The 25401-nt window shown below is 39.2% G+C and overlaps 2 protein-coding genes across 5 annotated transcripts in view; one reads left to right on the forward strand and one right to left on the reverse strand.

Annotated features, from left to right (window-relative positions):
* The window catches only part of Slc24a1 (solute carrier family 24 member 1), a 26554-nt gene extending 25950 nt beyond the window's left edge, over positions 1 to 604 (forward strand). For all 3 annotated transcript variants that reach the window (XM_005347772.2, XM_013346492.2, XM_013346491.2), the window contains one exon: positions 28 to 604. In XM_005347772.2, coding sequence (XP_005347829.1) covers positions 28 to 277 — 250 coding nt within the window. In that variant the 3' untranslated portion in view covers positions 278 to 604. The remainder of the gene's footprint in view (positions 1 to 27) is intronic.
* Positions 605 to 4424: 3820 nt separating this feature from the next.
* The window catches only part of Dennd4a (DENN domain containing 4A), a 107754-nt gene continuing 86777 nt past the window's right edge, over positions 4425 to 25401 (reverse strand). The window contains exons 25-35 of one of the 2 annotated variants that reach the window (XM_005347773.3): positions 20337 to 20526; positions 18703 to 18797; positions 17539 to 17714; positions 17312 to 17458; positions 15569 to 15767; positions 15082 to 15336; positions 13168 to 13285; positions 13036 to 13062; positions 12427 to 12589; positions 12220 to 12284; positions 4425 to 7062 (exon numbers count right to left, since the gene is read on the reverse strand). In XM_005347773.3, coding sequence (XP_005347830.1) covers positions 6926 to 7062; positions 12220 to 12284; positions 12427 to 12589; positions 13036 to 13062; positions 13168 to 13285; positions 15082 to 15336; positions 15569 to 15767; positions 17312 to 17458; positions 17539 to 17714; positions 18703 to 18797; positions 20337 to 20526 — 1572 coding nt within the window. In that variant the 3' untranslated portion in view covers positions 4425 to 6925. The remainder of the gene's footprint in view (positions 7063 to 12219; positions 12285 to 12426; positions 12590 to 13035; positions 13063 to 13167; positions 13286 to 15081; positions 15337 to 15568; positions 15768 to 17311; positions 17459 to 17538; positions 17715 to 18702; positions 18798 to 20336; positions 20527 to 25401) is intronic. The other variant, XM_026779058.1, reaches the window with a different exon arrangement.

Raw genomic sequence — 25401 nt, forward strand, 5'->3', positions numbered from 1 at the left:
GCTGTTCACGCTGGCTTTCCCTTGCAGCTTGCCTGTCCCTTGGCTCCTCTTCTCTCTCATCAACACCCTGCAGCCTGTTCCGGTCAGCAGCAATGGCCTGTTCTGTGCCATCGTCCTGCTGTTTCTCATGCTCCTGTTTGTGATCTTCTCAATCGCATCGTGTAAATGGAGGATGAACAAGATCCTGGGCTTCACCATGTTCCTTCTTTACTTTGTCTTCTTGATAATCAGTGTGATGTTAGAAGATCGAATCATATCCTGTCCTGTATCTGTCTGACTCAGTCACGGATATGCATGATGGGCATAGACCAGAGACCCTCTTGCCACACCAGTCCAAGGATGAACATGTGAACTGGACAGCCTGGACCCTCTGAAGTGACTGCCATTGTGACCGAGGCTTCTCTTTGCAAACTCCTGCAGCTCCTGGTGGATTGTGAGCACTTCCTTGGTTGGGAGAGTCCTACCACCCAGGCCTGCAGCTCTCACAGAATCAGCAGGACAACCCCTGCAGCCAGACAGCTTTCCAAATGAGACCTGGGATAAGGCTGGGATACAGGCACCCTGGCTCACAATTCCCTGGTCACTCCTGAAGAGCCTCTGGCACAGGGATGTAGGTGCTGGAGGCTTGCTCTCCTGGCTACGGCCCCACACACATGCACATGCTGCCATGTGCTATTCTTCTCTGTGCAAATGTGAAGTCACATCAGGTCTGCAATCGTTATAAGTTCAGATAATGAGCACAAGGAGCTAAGGCCATGGAAGGGCAGGAATAAATTATCACCATACCCTATAGTCCCGGAAGATGTACGACAAGGTTTCCTATGTTAAAAGTCATCAGCTTTTATTGCTGTATTTCTGAAAAATGAAATTAAAACAGGAAACAGCCTAAAATGAAGTGTATAATTTGTCTTGATCTAGAGGCAGAGATTTAAGAAAAAAAAAAAAAACCTACTCAGGGCTATTTAAAATTTGGTACTTCCTGGAAAATCCATGTTTGTTTTGCCTCCATCAGTGGTCACTTCAAAGGCTTAGATATTTTGACACAGCTTAGGGAAGATCTACCTGCCCCTCCAGGACTGACATCTGACACTAAAGAGTCAAAGGGATGTATTTGCAGAGAGGCCCAATCTAACGTATAAGAGAGCTAGGGCTCAGTGCTATGCTTGTATGCTAACCTAGACAGGACTGCAGAGCAAGACTAGCCCTGTGTATAGTTTATCAGTGGACCTTGAGACAATTTACAAAGGAGAAATTAAAAAATGCTTAGCACAATGATGATATAGTGAGAAAAAAAAAAGGAGTACTGCTTGCTATGCAGGTTAGGCTGGCCTCGAACTCACAGAGATCTACCTGCCCCTGCCTCCTGAGTGCTGGGATTAAAAGCATGGCTGCTTCACCTGGCTGAGTATCTATTTTTAAGGCCATAAAGGACACTGAAAAAAGTTAAGGTTAAATATTTTCTATGAAATTTTATATGCTTGCATATTAAACACCATTGGTTGTTGCTTTTATTAGCACCAAACTGCAGAGAATGCTAGAAACAAATTTTTCTTATCATTGGTTTCAGAGTACAAGGAGCATAAGCGTCTACAGATTATGATGGCAGACTCATCTAAAGTCATAAAGATCGGAATGATGTGGTAACATGCAAGAAGATTGCGGGACAGACATGAAGTAAATACAATTGGTCATTCTGGTGTTGGAAGGCATTCGAGTATTCATCTTTAAGATGGGTTGTACTTCCTCAAGATTCCCATGTTTTTGGAAATAACTTTTATTAAATATTAATGAAAACTGTGAGTTTACTTGTATTTTATTTTACAAACATGAATGGACTCACTCCATCTTTAGGTCAACCTATCAGAAAGCTCGAATGAAAAGACTATGATATGTTTAAATTCCACTCTTTCTCTCTGAACATGTTTGTATGTGTACATGCGCGTAAACGTGGAGGCTGACACTGGGTTTCTTTCTCAATCCCTTTCTACCCTTTCCTGAGATGGGCTCCCTTTCACTAAGCCTGAACCTCACCGATTAGGCTAGGCAGGCTCCTTGTCTGTCTTCGGCCCCAGACTGGGATTAGCTGTCTTTTAAGTGGGTGGTGGGGATCAAACTCAGTCCTGTGCCTGCTGTACGAACACTTCACCTGCTGAACCAACTCCTCCCGGCTCCCTCAAGTTTCATATTTTCAATTATCCTCCTCCCTGGTGCTACTTTTCTATGGAGCCTCCACAGGCCATGGTTGAACAGGAAAGAACAATCCTGTGGAATGGAGGCCAATGCCAAAATTCTGGGAACCTACCTGTCATCTGCAACTAGCTCCAATTTGCCTCAAGGATGTCACCTTGCCAAAGATTTGATGTTCATCAGGCTGAGTGGTGGACAGTGAGATATTCCGCAACTATAAAACCATTTAATTATCAAAACTAATCAGAATGATATTATATCCTTTCCCCAAGCAGCTGAATTTCTGGCATCTTCCTTTGCCCACAAAGGAAGTCCCAACCACTTTATACTGTGACAGGAAAGGACAAGCAGCAAAAGGAAGCTGGGCTTTTGGCAGATGACTGAGGATTCACTGGGAGAGGAACTACTTCAGAGGCACAGAAAACGTCACTTTAATTAACGGATTTCACTAACGTATGTGTGTGTTTGTGTGTGAGTGTGGGTGACTGTCAGAAGAAAGGTCAGATCCTTTGCAGCTGGAGTTCCAGGCAGTTGTGAGCCTTCTCGTGGGTGCTGGGAACTGAATCTGAGTCATCTGGAAAAGCAGCGAGTGCTCTTAACCACTGAACCATCTCTTCATCCTCGAATAACTCAAGTTTTCTCTTTTCTTTTCCTCCTTCATGATACATTTTTAAATCCTGGAGATTAAGCCCAGGGCCCCTATCATGATAGGCCAGTGTTTCTCAATCTTCCTAATGTTGCAACCCTTTAATACAGTTCCTCATGTTGTGGTGACCCCTAACCAATCATTTTCATTGCTACTTCATAACTGCAATTTTGCCACTGTTATGAATCATAATGTAAATACCTGTGTTTTCCAATGGTCTTAGGTAGACCCTGTGAAAGGGTCATCCAACTCCCAAAAGGGTCTCAACCCACAGGCTGAGAACCACTGTGTGAGGCAAAGGCAGCAGCACTGCGTTGCATCTTTTAAGATGTGTGTGTTGCATACTTGTGTACTAGGTGTGTGTGTATGCTCACATACGTTCATGCACCTGTAGAAGTCACAAGAGGACATTGCATCTCCTGGAGTTGAAGTGGGTGCCCCCTGATGTGGACCCTGGGATCTGAATTCAGGTCCTCCAGGAGAGCAGTAAGGATTCTTAATTGCTAAGTCATCTCTCCAGCCCCAATCTGCATGACTTCTAAAAGAGCCAATTAAATTTGTGTTATATACTTATAAACCCATCGTAACTTACTAAAAGCATGTCTTTTAAAAGAGATAAACCAGCATGCTAACACGCAAAGATAATGTTGAGATGGCCCTTTCATTTGATAGCAAACAATCTGCAGAATTACCAGAAGCGAATTCCATCTCACTGTCTGAGCCTAGAAGTCTAAGCTGAGGCAGGTGGGAGTGTGAGCTGGCAACAGTGCCTGCAGATTGTCCTCCCTTGCCCTGCAGCTGTAGGGCTTTGATGCCCTAGTTATAGATTTGGGCCATATTTCTAAAAATATGAATAACTTCCCAATTAAATGAATTAAAATTTTATATAATAAATGAAAATGGACCTATCTGAAATTTTTGAAAATTGTTTTAAAATAGCTACTCTCTGTATTTTGAACATTATATTGTACTGTGACCAACAGACATGAAAATGGTTTTAACTGTTTCTTTTTAAAACAACACTGTCTATATCAGAATTTTCATTTAACAACTGAGTTCTGAGGGGACAGGAACTGAACTTTATATTGAAAGTACAGTTTGGTAGGTAAATGGAAATAAATGATTGCCCTTATCTGCAGGTAGAGCCTGTAAGTGTTCTGGGATTGGTGTCCTGCTTCTCCTGTAAACACAGTTTAGGAGGTGACTGTGCTTTCCTTGGGCCTAGCAAAGGACGGTAGTATGGGGGGGGGATAAGACTCCAAGTCCTGAGGATGATGATGTCCACAAAGGCAGGCAGCTGCTGGAATTCAGTTCACATAGACTAGTTGGTGCCGAATCTAAGCAGGATAAGCACATTAGCCACAGTACCAGTCCAAGGCCTCCCAAAGGCTGCTCGCTCTTTCCCTTACTCTGACACGAAGTGCCTCAAAGCAGCCTTTAAATTATGGTGGAAGAAATAAAATAATGCTGAACTACTGCCCATTTTAAAGAAGTATTTTCCGTCCATGAGTTAATTAGAATACAATGCAATACAATACAATAGAATCAGCTAATGCTTGTTAGTTGCACCAATAAATACTAATCATCAACACAAAGTAAAAATAAGGATTTATTGCCTAAAATGCTGAACCAACATTTTCAGGGTCATTTTTCTATATACAAAAATGAGAAGACATACTAGACAACTTTATTATAGATCGGTTGATAGTTTCGGGGGTTTAAAGGTTATAAAAAAGTTAAGAAAAAAGACAATCAGAAGATGAATAGCTATATACTGTGAAATCTGGCAACAGGAGGAAAATGTTGAATATTTAAAGTAGTATATACATACACAGAGAAATGTTCAAACCTATGAGAGTCTTAAACAAACTGTACTAGCAGGAGCGTGGTTTATTTCCAGTAACTAAAACATAAGCAAAACTAAGAATGAAAAGTAAGAACTTAGTGGAGGAAAAGACATTGCTCTCCAACACTATCGGCTGCACTTTCCCAAGATGTGTATGTTCAATAAGACACTGAAAACCTGCTTGCAGTAAATTGTTTCAGAAGATGATCCTTCCTTTAGTTTTCTTTGGAGCAGGACTGACTGAGTTCTGTTCCAGGTTTTAGATATTATTTTAAAAAACTGTCTTCATACAATAATAATTCCTAAAGATTAAAAGCAAGAGAAACACAACTTTATTCAGAGACAGAAAACAAAACTCAGGGTAGAGCTGGGAGACAGAAATCGTGCTCAGTTTTCTGAGTGAGTATGAAGAGCCGCTTTGTCTCTGTCAGAGGAACTCACCTTCCTACACAGTTTACATTACAGAAACAGTAGGGAACAGAGCAAGCTGTCCTCATAAGGGAAATAAAAAGAAAACACAGACAAGAACCCATATCAACCCAATTCCTGTTTGAAGGGATGTTTACCACCAGTGCCGACAGCCTCCTCTCTCAAATCTTCTTGGAGAACGAGAAACGGGAGAGTCGAGTGAGGCTGGAGTGGATCCGACAGGAGCGGCAGGTACGCCTGTGCGTAGCACCAGTGTGTTCAAGTAGGTAAGTTCAGCTCCACAGCTGAACTCAAGATTCACATTTTATGCTCTCTCCACAACTTGCCAGAGGGCAGAGCTGTGAGTGCTTCAGCCTGGCTGCTCAGTGGTGGCAGGAACTGAAAGGCAGCTTTTCTGTGGCTGAACTGGTGGTTCTCAGGGATCTAAGGTATTTCCAGGTCGAGCATCAAGTCTGTTGGCTTTAAATCCAAGTTTGAGACCACCCCTTTCCTCTTCCTTTTAAAATGGCTAGCCTTCCTTTATAAACGACAGCCTTTGCAAATGTATATACAAATACTGAAAAGACACGGACAATTTTAAAAGGCAAAGGATGCTTTTTTCTTATGAGAAATTATTTTAAAAAGTGATCTTAGAAATAATATAACTAAAAAATACATTTTAAAAGTCAATTTAATACTCACGGTGTTTGAACATTGGATTTATTGTCTGATTATGTATAGTTCTACATTTTAGATTCCATGACCTTCAGATTCTGAAGCTTGTTGAAAAAGCTAAGTTCCTCAATATGGGAAATTCTCTCTGGCTGTACTTTTAGACGGTTACTATATTTTTGCTTTCAAAAAATACTTTGAATCTCTCTCTATACATATTATTAACAGAATACCCCATTAAACCATATTTCAGATACATATTTTATAGTACAATTTGCTTTATACCCAATATTTTGGGTGAAATTTAGAAGAATTAGTTGTCAACGGAATATCCCCTATGTAAGTTTTCACATAGAATATTAACATTTAAGTTGCTATTTGGATTGTGAGCTATTTTCCCTGGGTACTGTCTGCATCTACTCGCAGTGGAGGAGACTGGACCATGGCGGAGGCACCCTGGCTGGCACTCCCTGCACTGGCTCATGCCCTGCCTTTCCATCACTCACTCTCAGTGGTCAGACTTAGAGGTGCTAGCATGCAATCCGAGAACACCAGCACTGATGAGTTAAAATTCATTCTCTCAAGTAATAAAAAAAATATATAGGTAGATAAACATATAGAGATTTGCAGCTGCGCTAATTACTTCAAAGAGCAGAGACAAAGAAAATAAACACTTGTTTCATAAGTTTAAATTCATTTTAAGTTTGCTATATTAAATTTAAAAATTAAAAAAATATCAACTTACTATAAACAATTTAAAATATGTATAATACAACTTCATGGTCAAAGCATTTGAACAGTCCATGAAAACAGGAGATACTTGGGCTTACATTTCTGCTTAGGTTCCATACATGATTTTCTACCCATCTCTTTCAAGAGAAATCATAAAACAGTTGTCTAATCTTGTGGCAACCAAGTCTTTAAAGAGACTTTCTCATCACAAAGTACTTAATTACTTCACAGGGGAGCAAGAGAAGAAAGAAACAGGAAGTGGTTCTCTCCCTATCCGTCACTGTTCTCTTACGAAAGCATTCTGTACACAGCGACCTAAAATTTCCAACCCATTTACAAATGCATTTTCAAAAACTGAAGTTTAGAGTCTAAAAGTGTTACTTTGTACACTGACTATACAATAGATATCGAATGTATACATATACACACACATCTTAAAGGTAAGGTTCTCCAAAGGTTTTTCGACACTCCATCACCCCAGTACTTGGCGGCCTGTCACAGTTATGTGTATTCTTGACCTGACTGGGTGTGAGACGATCATATGCCATCTTGTACTCTTTGTCAAATGCATCTGCAAAATGCCATCAAGAAATAAAAGAAGAAATTAATGGCTGATATTGACCACAGTCAAGTAGCTATAATAAAAAGAAAAATTATGGGGACAAAGAATATGTTTCAAGGGTACTTCTGCCATTCACAGGTTCACAAATGTCGGGTCTGAAGAAGGGAGCCTTAGAGTACAATGAATTTCAGAGGTAGGTAGCACAGATCAAACATCAGTGCTAAAACCACCGAACACCATGCACACCTTCTTGTAATCTGCCTTTCATGCTCAATTAAACAGTAAGAATAAGCAAAGGAGCAAAGCCCCTTGTCATAGTCCAGCAGTCAAGGTACAGCAGAGCTGAGGCAGGAAGATCATCAGCTAAGGCCTGCCTGGGCTACAGAATAAGATCAGGGAAACCCTGACTCAAAACAAAGATTACAGTTCCGTGGTGGCGCACTTGTCTTGCACTGCACATCTGAAGCTCTAGGTTCAATTATTAGCACTGAGAGAAGTAAAAAAAAAAAGTCATAGTAATTTTCCCTAACAAAACAAGATTAAGAAAAAAATGAACCCATAATTTCTTTACCTTTACGATTTAATTTTTTTTGCAGGCAGAAGCAGGTGAATCTCTGTGAGCTAGAGGCCAGCTTGGTCTAGACAGTGAGTTCCAGGACAGCCAAGACTACATAGAGAAACCCTGTCTTTAAAAAAAAATAAAAGAAAGAAAAAGAAAAGAAAGGAAAAGAGCAAGGTCTGAATATGCTCTGGGATTCTGCTGGGGTGGTGAAAACAAGCCAAGTGCTTTCTCTTGGCACCCTTCCTGTCTCACCAGTTCAAAGGCCTAGCTCAAAGAATGCATTCTTCATTTTCTCAGGTTCTAGCCACTTCCTCAGTGGCTCCAGGGATTGAAACTCACTTAATTGTCTGCTTTTCCTAACCAGTTTTATTGGGCATTTTCCCTGTAGCTGTCCATGCCTATTTCTAGACTCTATCTGGTCTCACTGACTTTCCTGCCTCCATCTGCACTGGCCATATTATAGTGACATGGGCTTCTGCAAGGGATAGCCAACTAATGAATATTTCTTTATATATTTTGTGACTATTCTTTTCTGGTCAGATAAGCTATGTAAATTTGAGATACTCAGACTCAGCTTAGGCTGGCCCTGATTAAACTTATGATCCTCTTGTCTCAGCCTCCCAAGTGCTAGCACGATAAGCATGCACTACCATGCTTGGTTCATCAATTTTTACTAAGGAATAATATTCTATTAGACAAATATGACACATTTTGTGTCTCCACTTCTCAGGCAAGGGATATTTGGACCTTCCCCATTTTGGTTACTGTGAATGTTACAAAAATTTCAAGTAGAAGCTTTGACTGTATGCTTTCAGTTATTCTGGGCATAAGTGTAGAAGCAGGACTGTTGGGCCATACAGGAACTGTGTTAACTTTTGATGACACAGAGAACTACTTCGGGTGGCTACATCAGTTTATATTCCCACCAGCAACATATGTTCTCCACCTTCTTCACATCCTTTCCAACACTTGACTTGTTCTTTTCTTCCTTCCTTCTGTTTTTGGTTTTGTTTTTCAAGAAAGGGTTTCTCTGTGTAGCTTTGGAGCCTGTCCTAGAACTCTCTCTGTAGACAGGCTGGCCTCTAATTCACAGAGATCTGCCTGCCTCTGCCTCCTGAGTTAATCTAATCCCTCCTGGGATTAAAGGCGTGCACCACCACCACCCGGCCTTTTCTGTTTTTCTTATGAAAGGTATTCTAAAAGTTGTAAAGTAGTAACTACTGTGTGTTCTTTTTGACTTGCATTCATGAATGAATAAAGATACTGACTATCTTTCAGTTAATTTATATATCTCCTTTTGGAGAAATGTTCAAATCCTTTGCAAAGTTTTAAATTGGATTATTTATTTTTGTTATTTTTTTGCCCATGATATAGTGGATGGATGACTGTATCCCCCTGCACATATAAGCAGCATTAATTGGACTTAGTGTGCCATAAAAAAAAGACATAAAATTTGGAGGTAGATATCTTGGGGAGACAGAAAGGGAGAGAGGAAATGGGAGATGGATATAAAAAAGATATACTGTATATACAAATGAAATTTTAAAATTTTAAATAAAAGCTCTTTATATTGAATACTATGCTTTCTATCAGATTTATGATTTTGCAGATATATGAGTTTTTGTGTTTTTTTCATTTTTTGATGATGTCTGCTCATGAACACAGGTTTTTAATTTTGTCCAGAGTATGGTGTGTGTGCGAGTATGGTGTGTGTGCGTGCACTTGTAAAGGCCAGAGGGCACCTGTGGAATTGGTTCCTCTGTCCACCTTTATGCGGGTTCTAAAACTGAACTTAGGTAGACAGATTTGTGCAGAAAGCATCTTCACCTGCTGAACCATCTCATAGGCCCCTTCCTTGTGTTTTTGTGGTACTTTTAAGAAACTGCTCTCTACTCCATGGTCATGAGGATTTATGCCTATGTTTTTTTCAAAGATTAATATATTTGTATCACTGAGTCATCTTGGTAGGTTGACTCTTGTTATAAAATGGTTTTGGTCTCTAATTAATTGTGTGTGTTTAATTGATTTTTACATAGTCACCGAAATTCTCTTTTGAGGATGTGTCCTGGTGCATTGTTTGTTTGCTTTTTTTTTTTTTTTGTCAACTTGACACAAGCTAAAGTTATGGGGAAAAGAAATCTCAGTTGAGAGAAAATGTCTCCATTAGATTGCCTGTAGGCAAGTCTGACAAGCATTCTCCTGATTAGGGAGGCTTGTGTGGGTCCAGCCCACTGTGGGTGGTGCCACCCCTGGGCAGGTGGTTCTGGGTTGTATAAGAAAACAAGCAGAGCAAGCCTTGAGGAGTGAGACAGTAGGCAGCGCTTTGGAATGGCTTCTGCTTCACTTTCTGCCTCTAGGTTCCTGCCTTGAGTTGTGCCTTGATTTCCCTCGGTGATGGATTATGACTTGGGAATTATAAACTGAAATAAACTCTTTCCCTTCCACGTTGCTTTTGGTCATGGTGTTTATTACAGCTATAGAAATCCTGACTAAAGGCCTGGAGAGATGGCTCAGTGGTTAAGAGCACTTGTTCCTCTTGCAGAGGGCCTGGGTTTGATTCCCAACACCCACATGGAAGCTCACAACTACATGTAGGCCTAGTTTTGGGGATCCTACAGGCATGTATGTGGTTAACGCACATGTACACAGGCAAAACATTCATAGAGTAAAATAAACAGATATAATAAATAAAACTGAATTGTATATATAGAAAAAGAAACAACACACTAAACTGAATGGGCCAGATATGACATGATACCAGGTATGTGTACTGTCAAACCAGCAAATCCAGAAAGAGACAATGGGTGACCCGTGGCTAGAGGAAGAAGGAGGGCAGAATGGAAAATGCTGAGAAGCACAGTGTATGTTCCGAGGTTAAGAAAATGTCTAGAATTAGATAGTGATGAAGTTGTGAAATCTTACGAAAACCACTGAACTGGATATTTGTTGGGTGGTGGTGGCGCCCGCCTTTAATCCTAGCACTTGGGAGGCATAGGTAGGCGGATCTCTGTGAGTTCAAGGCCAGCCTGGTCTACAAGAGCTAGTTCCAGGACAGGCACCAAAGCTACAGAGAAACTCTGTCTCGAAACTGCCCCCCCCCCAAAAAAAAAGAAAAAAGAAAATCCTGATTGAGACAGGACTACTCGTATGAACTGTCTTTTCAATCCTTTTACTTTCTATTATCTGTGTTTGAATCTATAATGTGTATTTTGGATATGGTATACTGTTGGCTTATATTTTTAAAAATCCATTCTTCTAATCTGTCTTTTACTCACAGAATTTAATCAACATATTTAATGCAATCTCCGATCAAGAAGAATTTGTATCTATAATTTTGATACTTTTCCTTACATGTTTTCCCCTCAAGGTTAACCAGATATTTTATATTATACCATTCCAATGTCTTTACTGTTTCTTTTACTAGTTTTAATTCCTGCCAACCTCTTTACAATCATTTTTTCCAATTAAATATGAAAACCATTTATCAAATTTCTTATTTTTAAGTATCCAGTATTTTAAATAATTAAAATAAAAAGCAAATAAATATTCATGGCATTCTGCTCAAAGTCTCCTGCTTGTAATTTGAAACCTCTTTTTAGTGGGAAGGGTAGGTCAATACATAAAATATTTGTTTACAAACAAAATAATAGATTCAACCCAGTTCTGTTTCCTCTAGTCTTCTCCATAACGTATTTTTTGATTTGCAATGTTTATATTTTTATTGAAACTCATCCAGCTATTACACTTACTTTTTAAACCAAGATTCTAGAAATTGACCTCTACATGACTTTAATTCATATCTAAATAGTTTTAAATTTATATTTACTCATATGTGTGCGTGCATGTGTGTGTATGTATGCACATGTGTTATGGTTTGTCTACAAAGGTTACAGAACAACTTGCAGGACTTGGCTCTCTCCTTCTATCATGTGTTTTCCAGAGCTCAAACTCAAGTAGGTCATCAGGCAAATTTAATAATGTCCTTAGTGATATGACACAATACTGAAAGCCCGAACCGAGGTTAAGTTGCTTAGCCTCCTGGATCCTTAATTATCTTAGGTAATATACAACTGTACACAACCAGTAATAGGACCACTCTCATAGGAACTTGCAGAGAATTAGATAGTGCATGGAGAGACTCATTATAGTGTGAGGCCTAAGAGATATTAGCTGATTATTTACCATCATTATACAATCCATGACTAAAGTATCTTTTACATTAGCTAAAAACCAACCAACCAAATAAACAAAAACAAAGGTGAGGCTGGAGAGATTTCTCAGCAGTTGAGAGTGTCAGCTGCTCTTGTACAGGATCTGAGTTGTCAGCATCCATGCTGAGTGGCTCACAACAGCTTGTAACTCCAGGTTCAGGGGATCCAAAATCCTTTTCTGGACCCCACAAGCATTTGCACTCAAATGCACAGACCCACATACAGACAAACACATAGATATCATTTAAAAGTAATATATCTTTAAAAGATGCTAAAAATAAAACCATTTTCTAATAAGTCAATGAAATGACATAATAATTAAGAACCACTAATGAATACCATTTAAAAATTACAGTATACTATGTAACTATATTATTTATGATGCTCAGTTACCTATATCAATGTTTTCTCTTCCCAGTGCCACAAGTGAGAGAAATAGTATTTCTCTATATAAACTCCTGTGGGCCAAAAGACATGGAAAATGTTAGAATCCTTAGAGCTTCTATCTTTTCTTTTATGCTACACAAGTATAAGGATGACGGAACAAACAGGATGCATGTGGTTAGAGAAATGCCCCTTTCATCTGAGGTAAAGACTTACCGCTGTCTTTTAAAATGTGGACACTTATTCAGAGTCTCTAAAATTTGACTCATGGGTCCATAGACATCATTCATTTTAATGCTTTTCACCATACTTTTCAACAGTTCCTGGTTAAATGAGTTATCACTTTTTTGTAATAAATGAACCATTGGATACTTTTGAGCTATAAGAGAACAAAAGAGCAGATGAAGGAAATGTTCTTTGTAGAAGGTAGAAATAATTTAAACAGCAACTAACAAGTGTTAAAGACATTAGAAAGCATTCAAAACAAATTAAGGCAATAGGTAAAGGAATAGGAGTTTAAAAATATGTGAAATAGGAAAGTAAGAAAAATAATGATAAAAATAGGCCTGCAGAGTTTTGTGGCCTCAAACAGCTACAACTAAAAGTAGCTTCCTTAATAAAGCCCCTGAAGGAAAGTCTACATTAGTAGTCAGGGACGGAAACAAAAAAATAAGTAAAAACAGAAATTGGGACAAGCAATGTTCTTCAAGCTCGACTGTACAAACACAAGCAAGCCCTTCACCACACAGAGAGCAGCCTCCCAAACAGCAGCACCAGGAGCTCAGCCCCACAGAAGGCAGCACCAATGAATCAGTTGACACTCACTCTCAAACAAAAGAGTGCGGTTCTGACCTGCAAGACACAAAGCACAGTGATGCAGAAGTCAATACACGCAGAGGCTTCTTAAAAGAAGAGGAGATTACTTTCCTGAAGTTAGCATTCTATGACATCACTTACTGTGGGCATTCCAGAGAATGTACAGGGGTTGCCCTGGATCCTGATGTAATTTCATATTGTCCCATAACATCTGTATTAAAACATATTTACTATCTTCAGACATACAGTGGCGAGGAATCTGTGTTGTAAAATAAAAATTTATTATTGATCCTTACATAATTTTGTAAATATACTGTAAAGCCTGTCTTAGGGTTTCCATTGCTGTGAGAAAACATTACGACTAACAGCAATTTAGGGAGGAAAGGGTTTCAACTTATAACTCTTGGGTCACACCCCATCACTAACGGAACTCATGGCAGGAGTCTGAAGGCAGGAACTAAAGCAGAAACCATGGAGGAACCCTGCTTACTCATCTGCTCCCATGGCTTGATATATATATATATATTTGGTTTCTTTTCAAGACAGGGTTTCTCTGTAGCTTTGGAGTCTGTCCTGGAACTAGCTCTTGTAGACCAGGCTGGTCTCGAACTCACAAAGATCTGCCTGCTTCTGCCTCCTGAGTGCTGGGATTAAAGGTGTGCACCACCACCACCCGGTCTCTTGGCCTGTTTTTTTTTTTTTTTTTTCATAGCACCCAGGACCATCTGCCCAGGAATGGTACCACCCACAGTGGGTTGGACCCTCCTCACATCTACAACTAATTAAGAAAATGCATCATGGGCTGGCCCAAAGGCCAATCTGATGGGGGTATTTTGTCAATGGAGGTTCCCTCTTCCCAAATGACTCTAGCTTGTATCAAATTGACATAAAACTAAATAGCACAGAGCCTCATAGAAAATTTAAAGATACACACATAAGGGAGAAAAAAAGAACAGAAAATTACTTATTTACCTGATACCCACTGAAGGAAGACTTACTGAGGTGAGAGGCTAATGATCTCTAAGCAGCACAAGACCACAGAAAAATAAATCTAGCAGGCCTGTTCCCTCCACTGACTATTTCTCAGTTCAAGACCTTTGCCCAGCCAAGACAATTATAGATAAATTAAAATATCTGTCACTCATCTATGATGTACTAGAAAAAACCCCTAAAGTATAAGCAAGGTCACAGACACGAAGTACAAGAGAGCTTATAGACTGCACTTCAGCTGTCCATCACAAGAAAAGGTAAAAACAGCCTTATAAAGCAACATATCAGGGCTGGGCAGATGGCTCAGAGGGTTAAGTGCCTGGTGCACAAGCATGAGGACCTGAGTCCAAACACTAGAACACATGTAAAAGCTGGACACAGTAATGAATGTCTATAATTCCAGTGCCCACAAGAGGGGATGGTAGTTGGAAACTGGAGAATTCCTAGGATCTTGGGGACTGACAAGCCTGAAGTACACAGCAGAGGAGCAACAAAAAGACACTGCTTCAAAACAAGGTGGGAGGTAAATGTTAACTTCTAAGGTTGTCCTCGGACCACAGTATGCATCTGTGCTCACATACACAGAGAAAATAAAACAGAACAACCACACAGAAATGCAAATATAAAATGGTAGAAGATGCATCTCAGTGCAGTCCTTGGTCAGCATGAATGAAGTTCTGGTTTTGATCCTCAGGATTCAGAGAGAAGGAATGAAGAGGATGGCAGTGTATACTTGCCAAGATGAATCAGACGCCCTCCTGAAAAGTGACAGTCTTTCTTATTTTTGAAAGAGGTATGGGGGAGCTAGCTAAAAAACCTTTACACTATAGGAGTAATTTCCAAATTATTCTTCAAGTGATAACAAAACTCAGTCATGTTTTATTTTGAAAAGGCTAAATCCACAACTGTATCACTGCTAGTCTGCAAATTCAACTGAAGACAGTTCTGTTATGTGACGATTCATATGGTAGTGTAAATATCAAACATAAAAATAAACCGTATTTTGTATCATTAGGAATATGCAAGCAGTATGATGATCACTGCCTTTAAACTTAACTCTCGTACCTTTGAATACTTGTTACAATGCTCAGAAGAAAGAATCAATCCAGGCAAGTTACTAGGCAAGTCGAGACGTCTAAAATACCACACCAAGTTCCAAAAGACAATTGGATGATGGTCCACAAAGTCTGCCACTGTTATTGCATGGTCACCTTCATTTTCCAATAGGCTCTCAAGTTCCTTCCACACCACTAAGGGACTAAGGTATGGGACAGTGACAGGGTCTGGACTTGGAAGGTGCCATTCTAACCCTAAGGAATCCTGTTGAATAAAATCATATATGACAAAGGTAAGAATGAGTATACATTATTATTTTAAATTTAAAACATACTTAAAATGTCTGTGATTTCCATGTGTAGAAAGAAAACAGAACTATATCTCGGATGGGACTATTTGTGACAATAACATAGCTGAAGCTAATAATGATCTTTGGGACGAAGGGAACGAGATTGTGCAAATGATCAGTTTACAAAAGAGAGAAACAAACACATACTGTAGCTCCTTGTAAAGTTGCTGGCAGGCTGCCTGTAGGGATGAGCTTCTGTCCTCCAGGATCGTCCTTATCCAAGGGGCCACAAGTACTAATGCTTCTGGCCATTGGAAATAGTGGGCACTTCGACACAACCGTTTTTGATCTGTGAGCAGGGATCTGAATACTTCGAGCACAGGGATTTTCCTGCAGTTTAGATTTGCTTGGATATTTAAAAAAGAAAATCTTGTCAGTGCCTAGACTTTCTTATCTTACCTCATCTTATTTCATATCATCTTATCTAGAAAAATCATGCTGTTCTTTTTAGAATCAGAGCTGGACTAGACAGCATAAAGGAAATGTGCTCTTCAGCCACCAACTAGGAAATAAGATGTATTTTAAACATGGCAATTGAGCCAAATTTCCTTTATATCAAAGAAACTTTTAATATTTAAGATTCATTTCATTTATTCAAAATGTTTGGTGAGATTTTACATAGCATCATGACTAATCCTTGAATATACACAGTAGAGAAAATGGATACATACTCTTTCAGAAGTCACAGAGAGAGACAGTGGAACACAAGGGATATACAATGAGAGAAGGTGAACGCAGATTTTGTGTTTTACAGTCTAAGTATTTATAATCAAATGGGTTGTGTTTAGCTTTGCCAGTAGTACATATACATTTTCTTTCTCTGCACATGTAGATGACAACATGGCTTCATTTATTTGGCTACATATGGTCAATCTGGCATTTTGCAAAAAAGAGCCAAGTTTCTGTATTTAAATATAGATTACTTATATTGGATTGCTATATATGCTTTTAATTTTATAGCTCTATATCATCTCTAAGTTTTCTTACACTACTAAATATTCATAAACAGAAAATTAAATATTCTAAAATAGAAGTAAGTATTAATTCCTGAAAAGATGGAGAAAAATCTGGTCACTATAAACTTCAAGTGTACTATAGATGTTTTTCATCTTTAAATACTGGTAAAACAGCTGAGTATGGCAGCACACATCTATAAAGGTCAATCAGAGTTACACAAGGCCTTGTCTCAACAAACAAACAAAAAAGCAAAATACAGGTAAACAATACTTTAACTTTGGAGGTTCACACACAAACATTCAAACTTAAATAGTTATGACACTAGAGCACTTTAATAGGAATAAGGATTTAAGATAACAAGGGGCTGGAGAGAGAGCGTTTGGAGCATTTACTGCTTTTGTAGAACACTTGGGTTCAGTTTCCAGCATTCACATGGTGGTTCACAAACATCCCTAATTCCAGTTTCAGAGGCCACAAAGTCCTCTTCTGGACTCCATAAGTACTATATACACAAATCTGCACTTAGACACATGCAGGCAAAACTCCCATACATATGAAATACAAATAAGTAAAATCTTTTTAAAAGCTTAAGATAATGAATTTACTTTTCATAGAAATCTGTCTCTCCATAAGTCCATCCTTCCGCCTGTTTGTCTGCCGTCCATCTATCTGTCCGTCCATCCATCCATCCATCCATCCATCCATCCATCCATCCATCCATCCATCCATCCATCCATCCATCCAAGGCAGGGTCTTGTTATAAAGACTAGATCATGTCTAAACATCATCCTTTCTCTACCAGTTGAGTGATGAGATTTCAGAATGTACATTTTTTCACAGAAACTTTTACCTTAAAATGGCCAACTTTTTTTCCTGTCCCATGTCTACAGTATGTATAACACATGTAGTTATGTTCTCTACAGTCAAACTTACTTATTTAGATCAAAATTCCCTTGAACAGAGAGAGCAGATGTGTTGAGACCAGAGGCTGATGCTGAAATGCAAGGCTGCCTTGTCTGATTAGAGAAGGAGGATGCAAAGGGCATGGCTTCTGTAGATGAGCTGGACTTCAAGAAATATCTAGAATGTGAATCAAAGACATTTTGAAAAATGTGGAAACAATATCCTTAAGCATAAAGTGAGAAAGGGCATGCTGTTACCTTCCAGGTCGCCTTAAATCTCTGATTTCAACATTCAGAAAGGGTAAGAAAAGATTGCCACAAAATGGGCATGTAGTATTGAGATTGGAGTCATCTGCTGTCCAGCCAGCCATGATTTCCTCATCATGGACAAGACAATCACAAGTTCTACACCGAGAACAACTTGAGATGAGAACCTAGGGAAACAAACATTTTACTAAGCCAATAACTGGTCTGTGTATATACAAATTAAAACCCACTTTAGTTAAGAAGCCCATTGGAAAATTAAAGCACACAAAGACTCTGACATTAATCAAAAGATTTCAGCATGTACAGCCACATACTGTACATTACAATGGAGCCAGTGTGGTGCTGTAATGCTGCTTCAGCTCATAAAACATAAATCCCTGCAGCCACAGAAACGTAAACTCCACATCAGTGCTCATCATTATTTTCCACTGAACCCACATTTCTTCACGTAAAATTAGTGTGAAACAGCAAAGACATTTAACAAAATATTTGGGAGCAATATTTTTCAGAAAAACTGGAGGAAGTTTTTAAAGTATGAAGAATAACTTTTCACTATAAGAAAATGAGAACTCCTTCTTCTCATTTGTGAGACTGACAAAGAATGAAAACCATGATGGACATTGACAACAAAGCCAAACTGTTTCCTCACCTCAAGTTTGTTTGCCCAAAAAAGTTGGTTGTGTTTATGGTGCAAAATAAATGTTCAAAGAGAATGTATGTATAATAAGCTATAAATACAAATGTTGAAATAAAAATGTTTTTATATGTTGACAAATTTCCAATAAGTATGGAACTGTCCTAATAAACCAGCATGACATCAATGTCTTGAAATAGCAGGTATCAAAAACTTTAGATGCAACCAGGCAGTGGTGGCGCATGTACTTGGGAGGCAGAGACTAGCAGATCTCTGTGAGTCCGAGGTCAGCCTGGTTTACACAGTGAGTTCCAGGATAGTCAGGGCTATGTAGAGAAACCCTGTCTCAAAAAAAACCAACCAAAAAAAAAAAAAACCCAAAAAAAACCCAAAAAACTTTGGATATAATACACTTTCTGAAATTTCAGATGACATCTCAAATTTTATCACTCCACTAATGACCATCAACATTAAAGAAATGTGAATTTTATACAAAGGTGCTCTTGTGAGGAAAACAGTACCTCCATTGCATAGTTCTGGAAGATATTTGTATTACTGGTGTTGAGGGAAGATGCAGTTTCTGACTTTCCAGGTAAGGCAAACTTTGATAGGGATCCTGATTGAAAAAATACAGAGCAAAACCATGAAAACTGAGGAGGAGCAATGTAAGAATCACTTCTTCCACAAATTTTGACAAAACACTAACTTGTTCTACTAAGCATGCCAAAAGTAATTTAGAGAAACCAAATCCATAATGAAAAAGCCTCTTCCTCCCTCCTTCCCTTTTCTTTCTTTGTTTTTCAAGACAGGTTTTGTTGTTGTTGTTGTTGTTGTTGTTGTTGTTGTTGTTTAACAGCCCTGGCTGTCCTAGAACTGGCTATGCAGGTCAGTCTGGCATCAAGTTAACAAAGGTTCACATGCCACTGCCTTTTTTTTTTTATTGGTATTTATTGAGCTCTACATTTTTCTCTGCTCCCCTCCCTGCCTCTCCCCTTCCCCTTCAATCCTCCCCCAATGTTCCCATGCTCCCAATTTACTCAGGAGATCTTGTCTTTTTCTTCTTTCTACTTCCCATGTAGATTAGATCTATGTAAGTCTTTCTTAGTGTTCACATTGTTGTCTAAGTTCTCTGGGATTGTGGTTTGTAGGCTGGCTTTCTTTGCTTTATGTTTAAAAACCACCTATGAGTGAGTACATGTGATAATTGTCTTTCTGAGTCTGGGTTACCTCACTCAAGCCACTACCTCTTGAGTGGTGGGATTAAAGGTGTGCACCACCACTGCCCAGCTGAAAAAGTCTTTTTCATTGAAAAAAAATGAAAAAAATTTCAACAACAGAAATACACACAAAAAGAAGTTGGTCAACATGCTTAGTCAATCTCTCTCGCCCTCTCTCTGTACATCTGTGTACAGGCACACAAGTGATCACATGCAATACACATGTGGAGGTCGGAGGACAACTTGTGGAGTCAGTATTCTCCTTTCACCATATCGGTTTTGGGGATGCAGCTCAGACCATCTGGCTTCGCAACAGCACCTTTAGCTGCTGCGCCGTCTCATACTGACAAGACCATGGGAAAACATACAGTTACTGAAGATGCAAAGTAACACACATCTGTGAAAGGAACTTGGAACTACTACTTCAAGGACAAACTGGGAATTATCTCATAGAAATACATTGGTGAAAAAAATGCCATATATGTCGTGGCATTATTCAAACTTGAAACTTAATGCTCAGCAGTAGGCAGTGGTTAAAATGAACTGATTTTGCCACATGGTGAACTAAGCGACTGTGAAATGGATCAGGAGCATTCACTAGTGATGATTCGGGACACCATGATAGTCTGGTAAGAGGAAGAAACTATGGGTGGCTTAGTGAATGTTACTTTGTGAGTTTCAAAATAGTAGAGATGAGTAAGAAGACCTGTATTTACATTTTAAGTGAAAAGATAAACAAAGAGTGAGAAAAACGTTACTTCTAGAACAGAAGCAAATAATGTGAAGGGATAGGGGCAGAAGTCAGACCTCTGAAAATGACCTGTTTCCTCCCTATTTTTACTTATTTGTTTGCCATGCAAATCTTCGAAGATAGAAAAACATTAAATCACAAAGAAAGAAAGACTGCAAACCAGCAGCATGACAAAAACTGGGCAAACCTTCTAAGGAGGCGGAGCTTCCCAGGCTTGTGCGGCTGGCATCTATTCCCTTGGCCCCTGAAGTGGCACTGCTTTCTTGGGAAGAAGTGGCTCCTTCCAACTCATGGCAGACATCTTCATCTGTCAAAGAGGTAGATTCAGAATCCTGGGCTCCCACTGAAGAAAGACTGGTACGATCAGAACTTTGATCCTAAGAACATAATTATAAGCTTAATTTCCTTCACATTTAAAGTTAATTATTTAAAAGTCACTTTTTAGATAGAAACAACTACCTACCACCTTCTACCCAGATGGTCAACATCACAACTTCTGCAAGAAAAACAATCAGTTTTACAAAGGCATTCTACTCTGGATGAATAGAGACCATCTTTCTCCATGTGTGTGTTTGCACTGTGTTAAGGTGTGCATTGTGTTTAGGTATGCATATGTGTGCATTTTATTTTAAGTGTTGTTCCTCAGCAGCTGTCCACTTACTTTTGAGAAAGGGTCTCTTATTGATCTGAAGCTTGCCAAGTCGGCCAGATTAGATATTAGATGGTTAATGAGCCCCAGGGATCTCTGACTCTCTATTGCTATAATGAAAAGAACAAGCTACTGCAGCTGGTCTTTTTTTTTTTTTGTTAAATCATTTATTTAAAAATATTTATATCTATGTGTATGGCTATTTTGCTTGCATATATGCCTGTGCACAATGTGCATTCAGCACTCATGGAGGCCAGAAGAGAGCATCAGAACCTCCATGTGGGTGCTGTGAACTAACTGAGATCCTCTCTAAGAGCAGTGAGTGCTCTTAATCATTGAGCCATCTCTCTAGGCTAGTGATCTTTATCTTTGATTCATGAATTACTTAGAACTTTGAATTTTTGATACCATATTTATTAATAATTTTAATTGGATCCTATTGTGTCAGAAAGTATGTTTTCATTAACAAAATTTTATTGAGATATAATTTATAAGCAATAACATTCAGAAAATAAATTTCACAAAAGTTGACTTCAAAAATTTCTGAAAATTTCCTAAGATTTTAGAACTCATTAAGTGTTAAGTTCAATTACACTTTTTATTTATATTTTTTTGTGGAAGAAGGGAGTATTTGCACACCACAGCAGAAGTGTGGAGGTCAGAGGATATCTGAGGGAGTTAGATCCCCCTTTTTACCATGGAGGTCCTAAGGGTTGAACTCAGGTCCTTAGGCTTGGTAGCAAGTGCTTCAGCCTTCTGAGCCATACGACCACCAGCCCCAACTTAATTAAATCATGAAGTCATATATTGAAAACCCTACACCTACAATGTCACAATTTTTGTGTTGAGCTATTGTAAGTGCTTTAAGGAACTTAGGAGGGCAAAAGGCAGTCTTTATGCAAGTGCAAGCAGCTGTTTATAATTTGTTCCTTCCTTCCTGAAGACCCAATTTTTGTTTTTACTAACGTTTTCCTCAGCCTGGACCCCCTTGAGCACAGTTCAAAGAGCAAGCCTGTTTTCCGTTTACTCTTTCCCTTCTCTGTGAGTGCCCTTATTTTACCTTAACATTTGAAGAGTATTTTCACTGGCTGGAGACCCTGTATTGCATGTCTTTTCTTTCAACATGTCAAAGATGTTTTCTTACTGAATCCTTCCCTTTTGTGATTTTATGACAAAGCCACATGGCCATTCAGATCTTTATTCCTTTAGTAATTTTTCTTTAATATCTTTTAAGAATTAAAAAATTGACTTGTTTTCTTATAGATGGCTTTGGTTGTTAGCACTGGCTTATGATAAGTACAGATGTATTTTAAAAAATTATCTATTACTATTTTGGAGGTCTGTAGCACAGCTCATGTGTGGAGTCAGAGAGTAACTGTGTTGTCAGTTCTTTCCTCTACCTTTATATGGGGTCTGGGAACCGACCTCAGTTACTAGGCTTGTGCAAGTGCTTTCACTGGCAGTGAGAGATCTCACTGGACCCAGATGTGGTTTTAAATCTCTCCTTTTGTAGTGTGCTGTCTCATGTCTGTAAATTTGTATCTTTTTCCAAATTTGATAAGTAACAGTATTACTAATTCAAGTATCTTTTCTGCAATGATCACTTTCCTCAATCCTTTTTGAAATAACAACTATATCTATCCTATTTAAAGCTTTCATATTCTCCAACAAGTCTCTAAGGTTCTGTGCACCTTTTAAAAAGATTTATTTATTATGCATATAGCATTCTCTCTGCATGTATGCCTGTACACCAGAAGAGGGCAGCAGATTTCATCATAGATGGTTGTGAGCCACCATTTGGTTGCTGGGAATTGAATTTAGGACCCCTGGAAGAGCAGTCAGTGCTCTTAACCTCTGAGCCATCTATCTCTCCAGCCCAAAGCTCTGTGAACTTTTAAATAAGACTGACTGATACTTTAGTTTATGTGTGCTTTGCTTGCATGTTTGTATATATGCCATGTGTACATAGCACTTACAGAGGTCAAAGGGCACTGGGTCCTTTGGGACTGGAGTTTTAGACAGCTGCAAACTACCAGATCTTTTGCAAGAGTAGCAAGTCTTATCCGCTAAGGCGTCTCTCCAGTCCCATGATTCAAGTCTTATCTGCTAAGGCGTCTCTCCAGTCCCATGATTCAAGTCTTATCTGCTAAGGTGTCTCTCCAGTCCCATGATTCAAGTTTTGTTTTTTGTTTTTTTTTAAAGATTTATTTATTATATATACAACTTTCTGCCTCCACACGCCAGAGGAGGGCGCCAGATCTCTTTACAGATGGTTTGGAGCCACCATGTGGTTGCTGGGAATTGAACTCAGAACCTCTAGAAGAGCAGACAGTGCTCTTAACCACTGAGCCATCTCTCCAGCCCCCATGATTCAAATCTTACCCGCTAAGGCATCTCTCCAGTCCCATGATTCACACATTTTTTTATAGTCTTTATTTTTTTTGCTGTTATCTGCATTCTGTTTTTGAGTTTATTTCAAGATAAGTTTATTTAATGATAAGCAAGCACTTTATCACTGTCTTGTCTGGCTCTCTCTCTCTCTCCAGGGTTCACCTATATAACTTCAGTTGTTTTCTTATATAGTGGGCTTTGGTTGTTAGTAGTTTGCTTATGATATGTATAGAAATGGTTTCCGTGGAGGTCAGAGGACAACTTCCCTTAGCCTAAGCCTATCGATAATTTTTCCTCAGACTCCTGGTCACTGGAACTAAAAGGCGTACACTATTGTGTCTGGCCTTTTGGTTCTTTACGTCATCGTTTTTGAGAGAAAGTCTCCCATAGTCCAGGCTAGCACTGAATTCACTCTGTGATGTAGCTGAGAACCAGGTTTCTCTGACTCTGTATCCCAAGTGCTGGGATTATAGGCATATGCTGTCATGCCCATTTGTGTTATTATTATTATTATCATCATCATCATTCATCTTGGCTATTGTGAATATTGACTTTGCATAGCAAGGGGACTGTTATAATATTTTGGGGAATATGTACGCTTTTGTTTTACTAGCCAATACTAAAGTATATTTAGGCTGTGTTCTTTGTGTTTTGCTTTTTTTCAGGTGGAGTTTTAGTCTTTTCTGTTAGTCTGCATCTATCATGTGTAAATAAAGGGTTAAGCTGAGACTTGGAACTTCAAACTCTAGAGTCCACACACAGAGGCCTTCTTTCCTGATTTTTTTTTTTTTTTGTGCATAAAGTATGGGTTTTCCTGTGATTTTAGGTTTCAGAGCTACTATGGCCCAATGTGACTGCCCTTGGGGCAAGAAGGCATGGGAAGAAAAACAGGAAACTCATCTCTTTGGAGGTTCTTCCTCCAACTCCATTAATTCTTATTTCTTTGTAGACTCTTTAGTTGTTTTTATATTTTATTTGGAGTTTTTTTAATCAGTAAGGGAAGGCAGGGAAGGCAGAAATGGCCTCATGTTAACTACAGTGGATGCAAACTATTATCTGAAGTTTTGAAAAATATGTACTTCTGGATAAGTACATATAATGGCTAGAGGACAACCACAGGTGGTCAAGAACCTTAATTTTTTAAAATACATGTATGGCATGTATACATGAGTGCCGGTTCCTGAAGAGGCCAAAAGTGTCAGACCCCGCCTGAAGCTGGAGTTACAGACAGTTGTGAGACACCTGATATGGGAGTTTGTTTGTTTTGTTGTTATGTTGCATTTGTTTTGAGACAGGGTCTTTGTGCTTGTTAGGTGTGTGTGTGTTTCCAACTACACAAACAAGAGTCATCTGGGCAGAGGTACCTCAATTTTGGAAATGCCTCCAACAATCTAGCCTGGAGGTGAATCTGTGGGCATTCTTTTGATTGATGATGTTTGAGGGCCCAGCCCACTGTGGATGGTACAGCCCAGGGCAGGCAGACCTGAGTTGAACGGAGAGAGCAGGCTGAGCAACTCCCGAGAAATAAGCTAGTAAGAAGTTTTCCTTCAGTTTCTGCCTCTGTTCTTACTTTAGTTTTTGCCCAGACTTCCCTTAAAGATGAATTGTAATTGCAATATGTAAGTCAAATAAAGTTAACTCTTTCCTCTTTAAGCTGCTTTTGGCCATGGTTTTACCACTGCTAATCCTGAGGTTTGCAAGAGAAAAACCAGTTCCACAATTTTGAGAGTATGTTGTCCTTCATTCCCCTCAACAGGATGAAATGCTAAGTGAAAAGAAAACTCCCTGGCAAAGGGAACAACATGGCTACCTATAATGCCGACTGACACACCAGGAAAGTGCCCAGATTTATCAACAAGTAGATTCAATAACTAAAAGAGTTCTACAATATGACAGGGCACTTGGCCTGTTTTATGCAAAACAAACGTATTATATGGCTTTGGGGATTGGGTTTAGAGGCTCGCGCATGTTAGGCAAGAGTTCTGCCACTGAGCTTACTCCTCAGCTGTAGGCATATGCCCATCAGCATTGAGGGACCTGTCCAACAAAGTCCTCCCTTCTGGCAGCTCATAGCTCTTCTCACCATGGAACTCCAAGGAACTCTTTTTCAGAGGCTTTCTGTTTACCTGTCTTATGGAACATCAGTATTTGGAAAATGTGCTTCCTCACTCCTTGCAGTATTGCCCTTTCCAACCTTGCCTAAGGGAACCAA

The sequence above is a fragment of the Microtus ochrogaster genome, chromosome 5, assembly GCF_000317375.1.
Source record: "Microtus ochrogaster isolate Prairie Vole_2 chromosome 5, MicOch1.0, whole genome shotgun sequence".
Lineage (NCBI taxonomy): Eukaryota > Metazoa > Chordata > Mammalia > Rodentia > Cricetidae > Microtus > Microtus ochrogaster.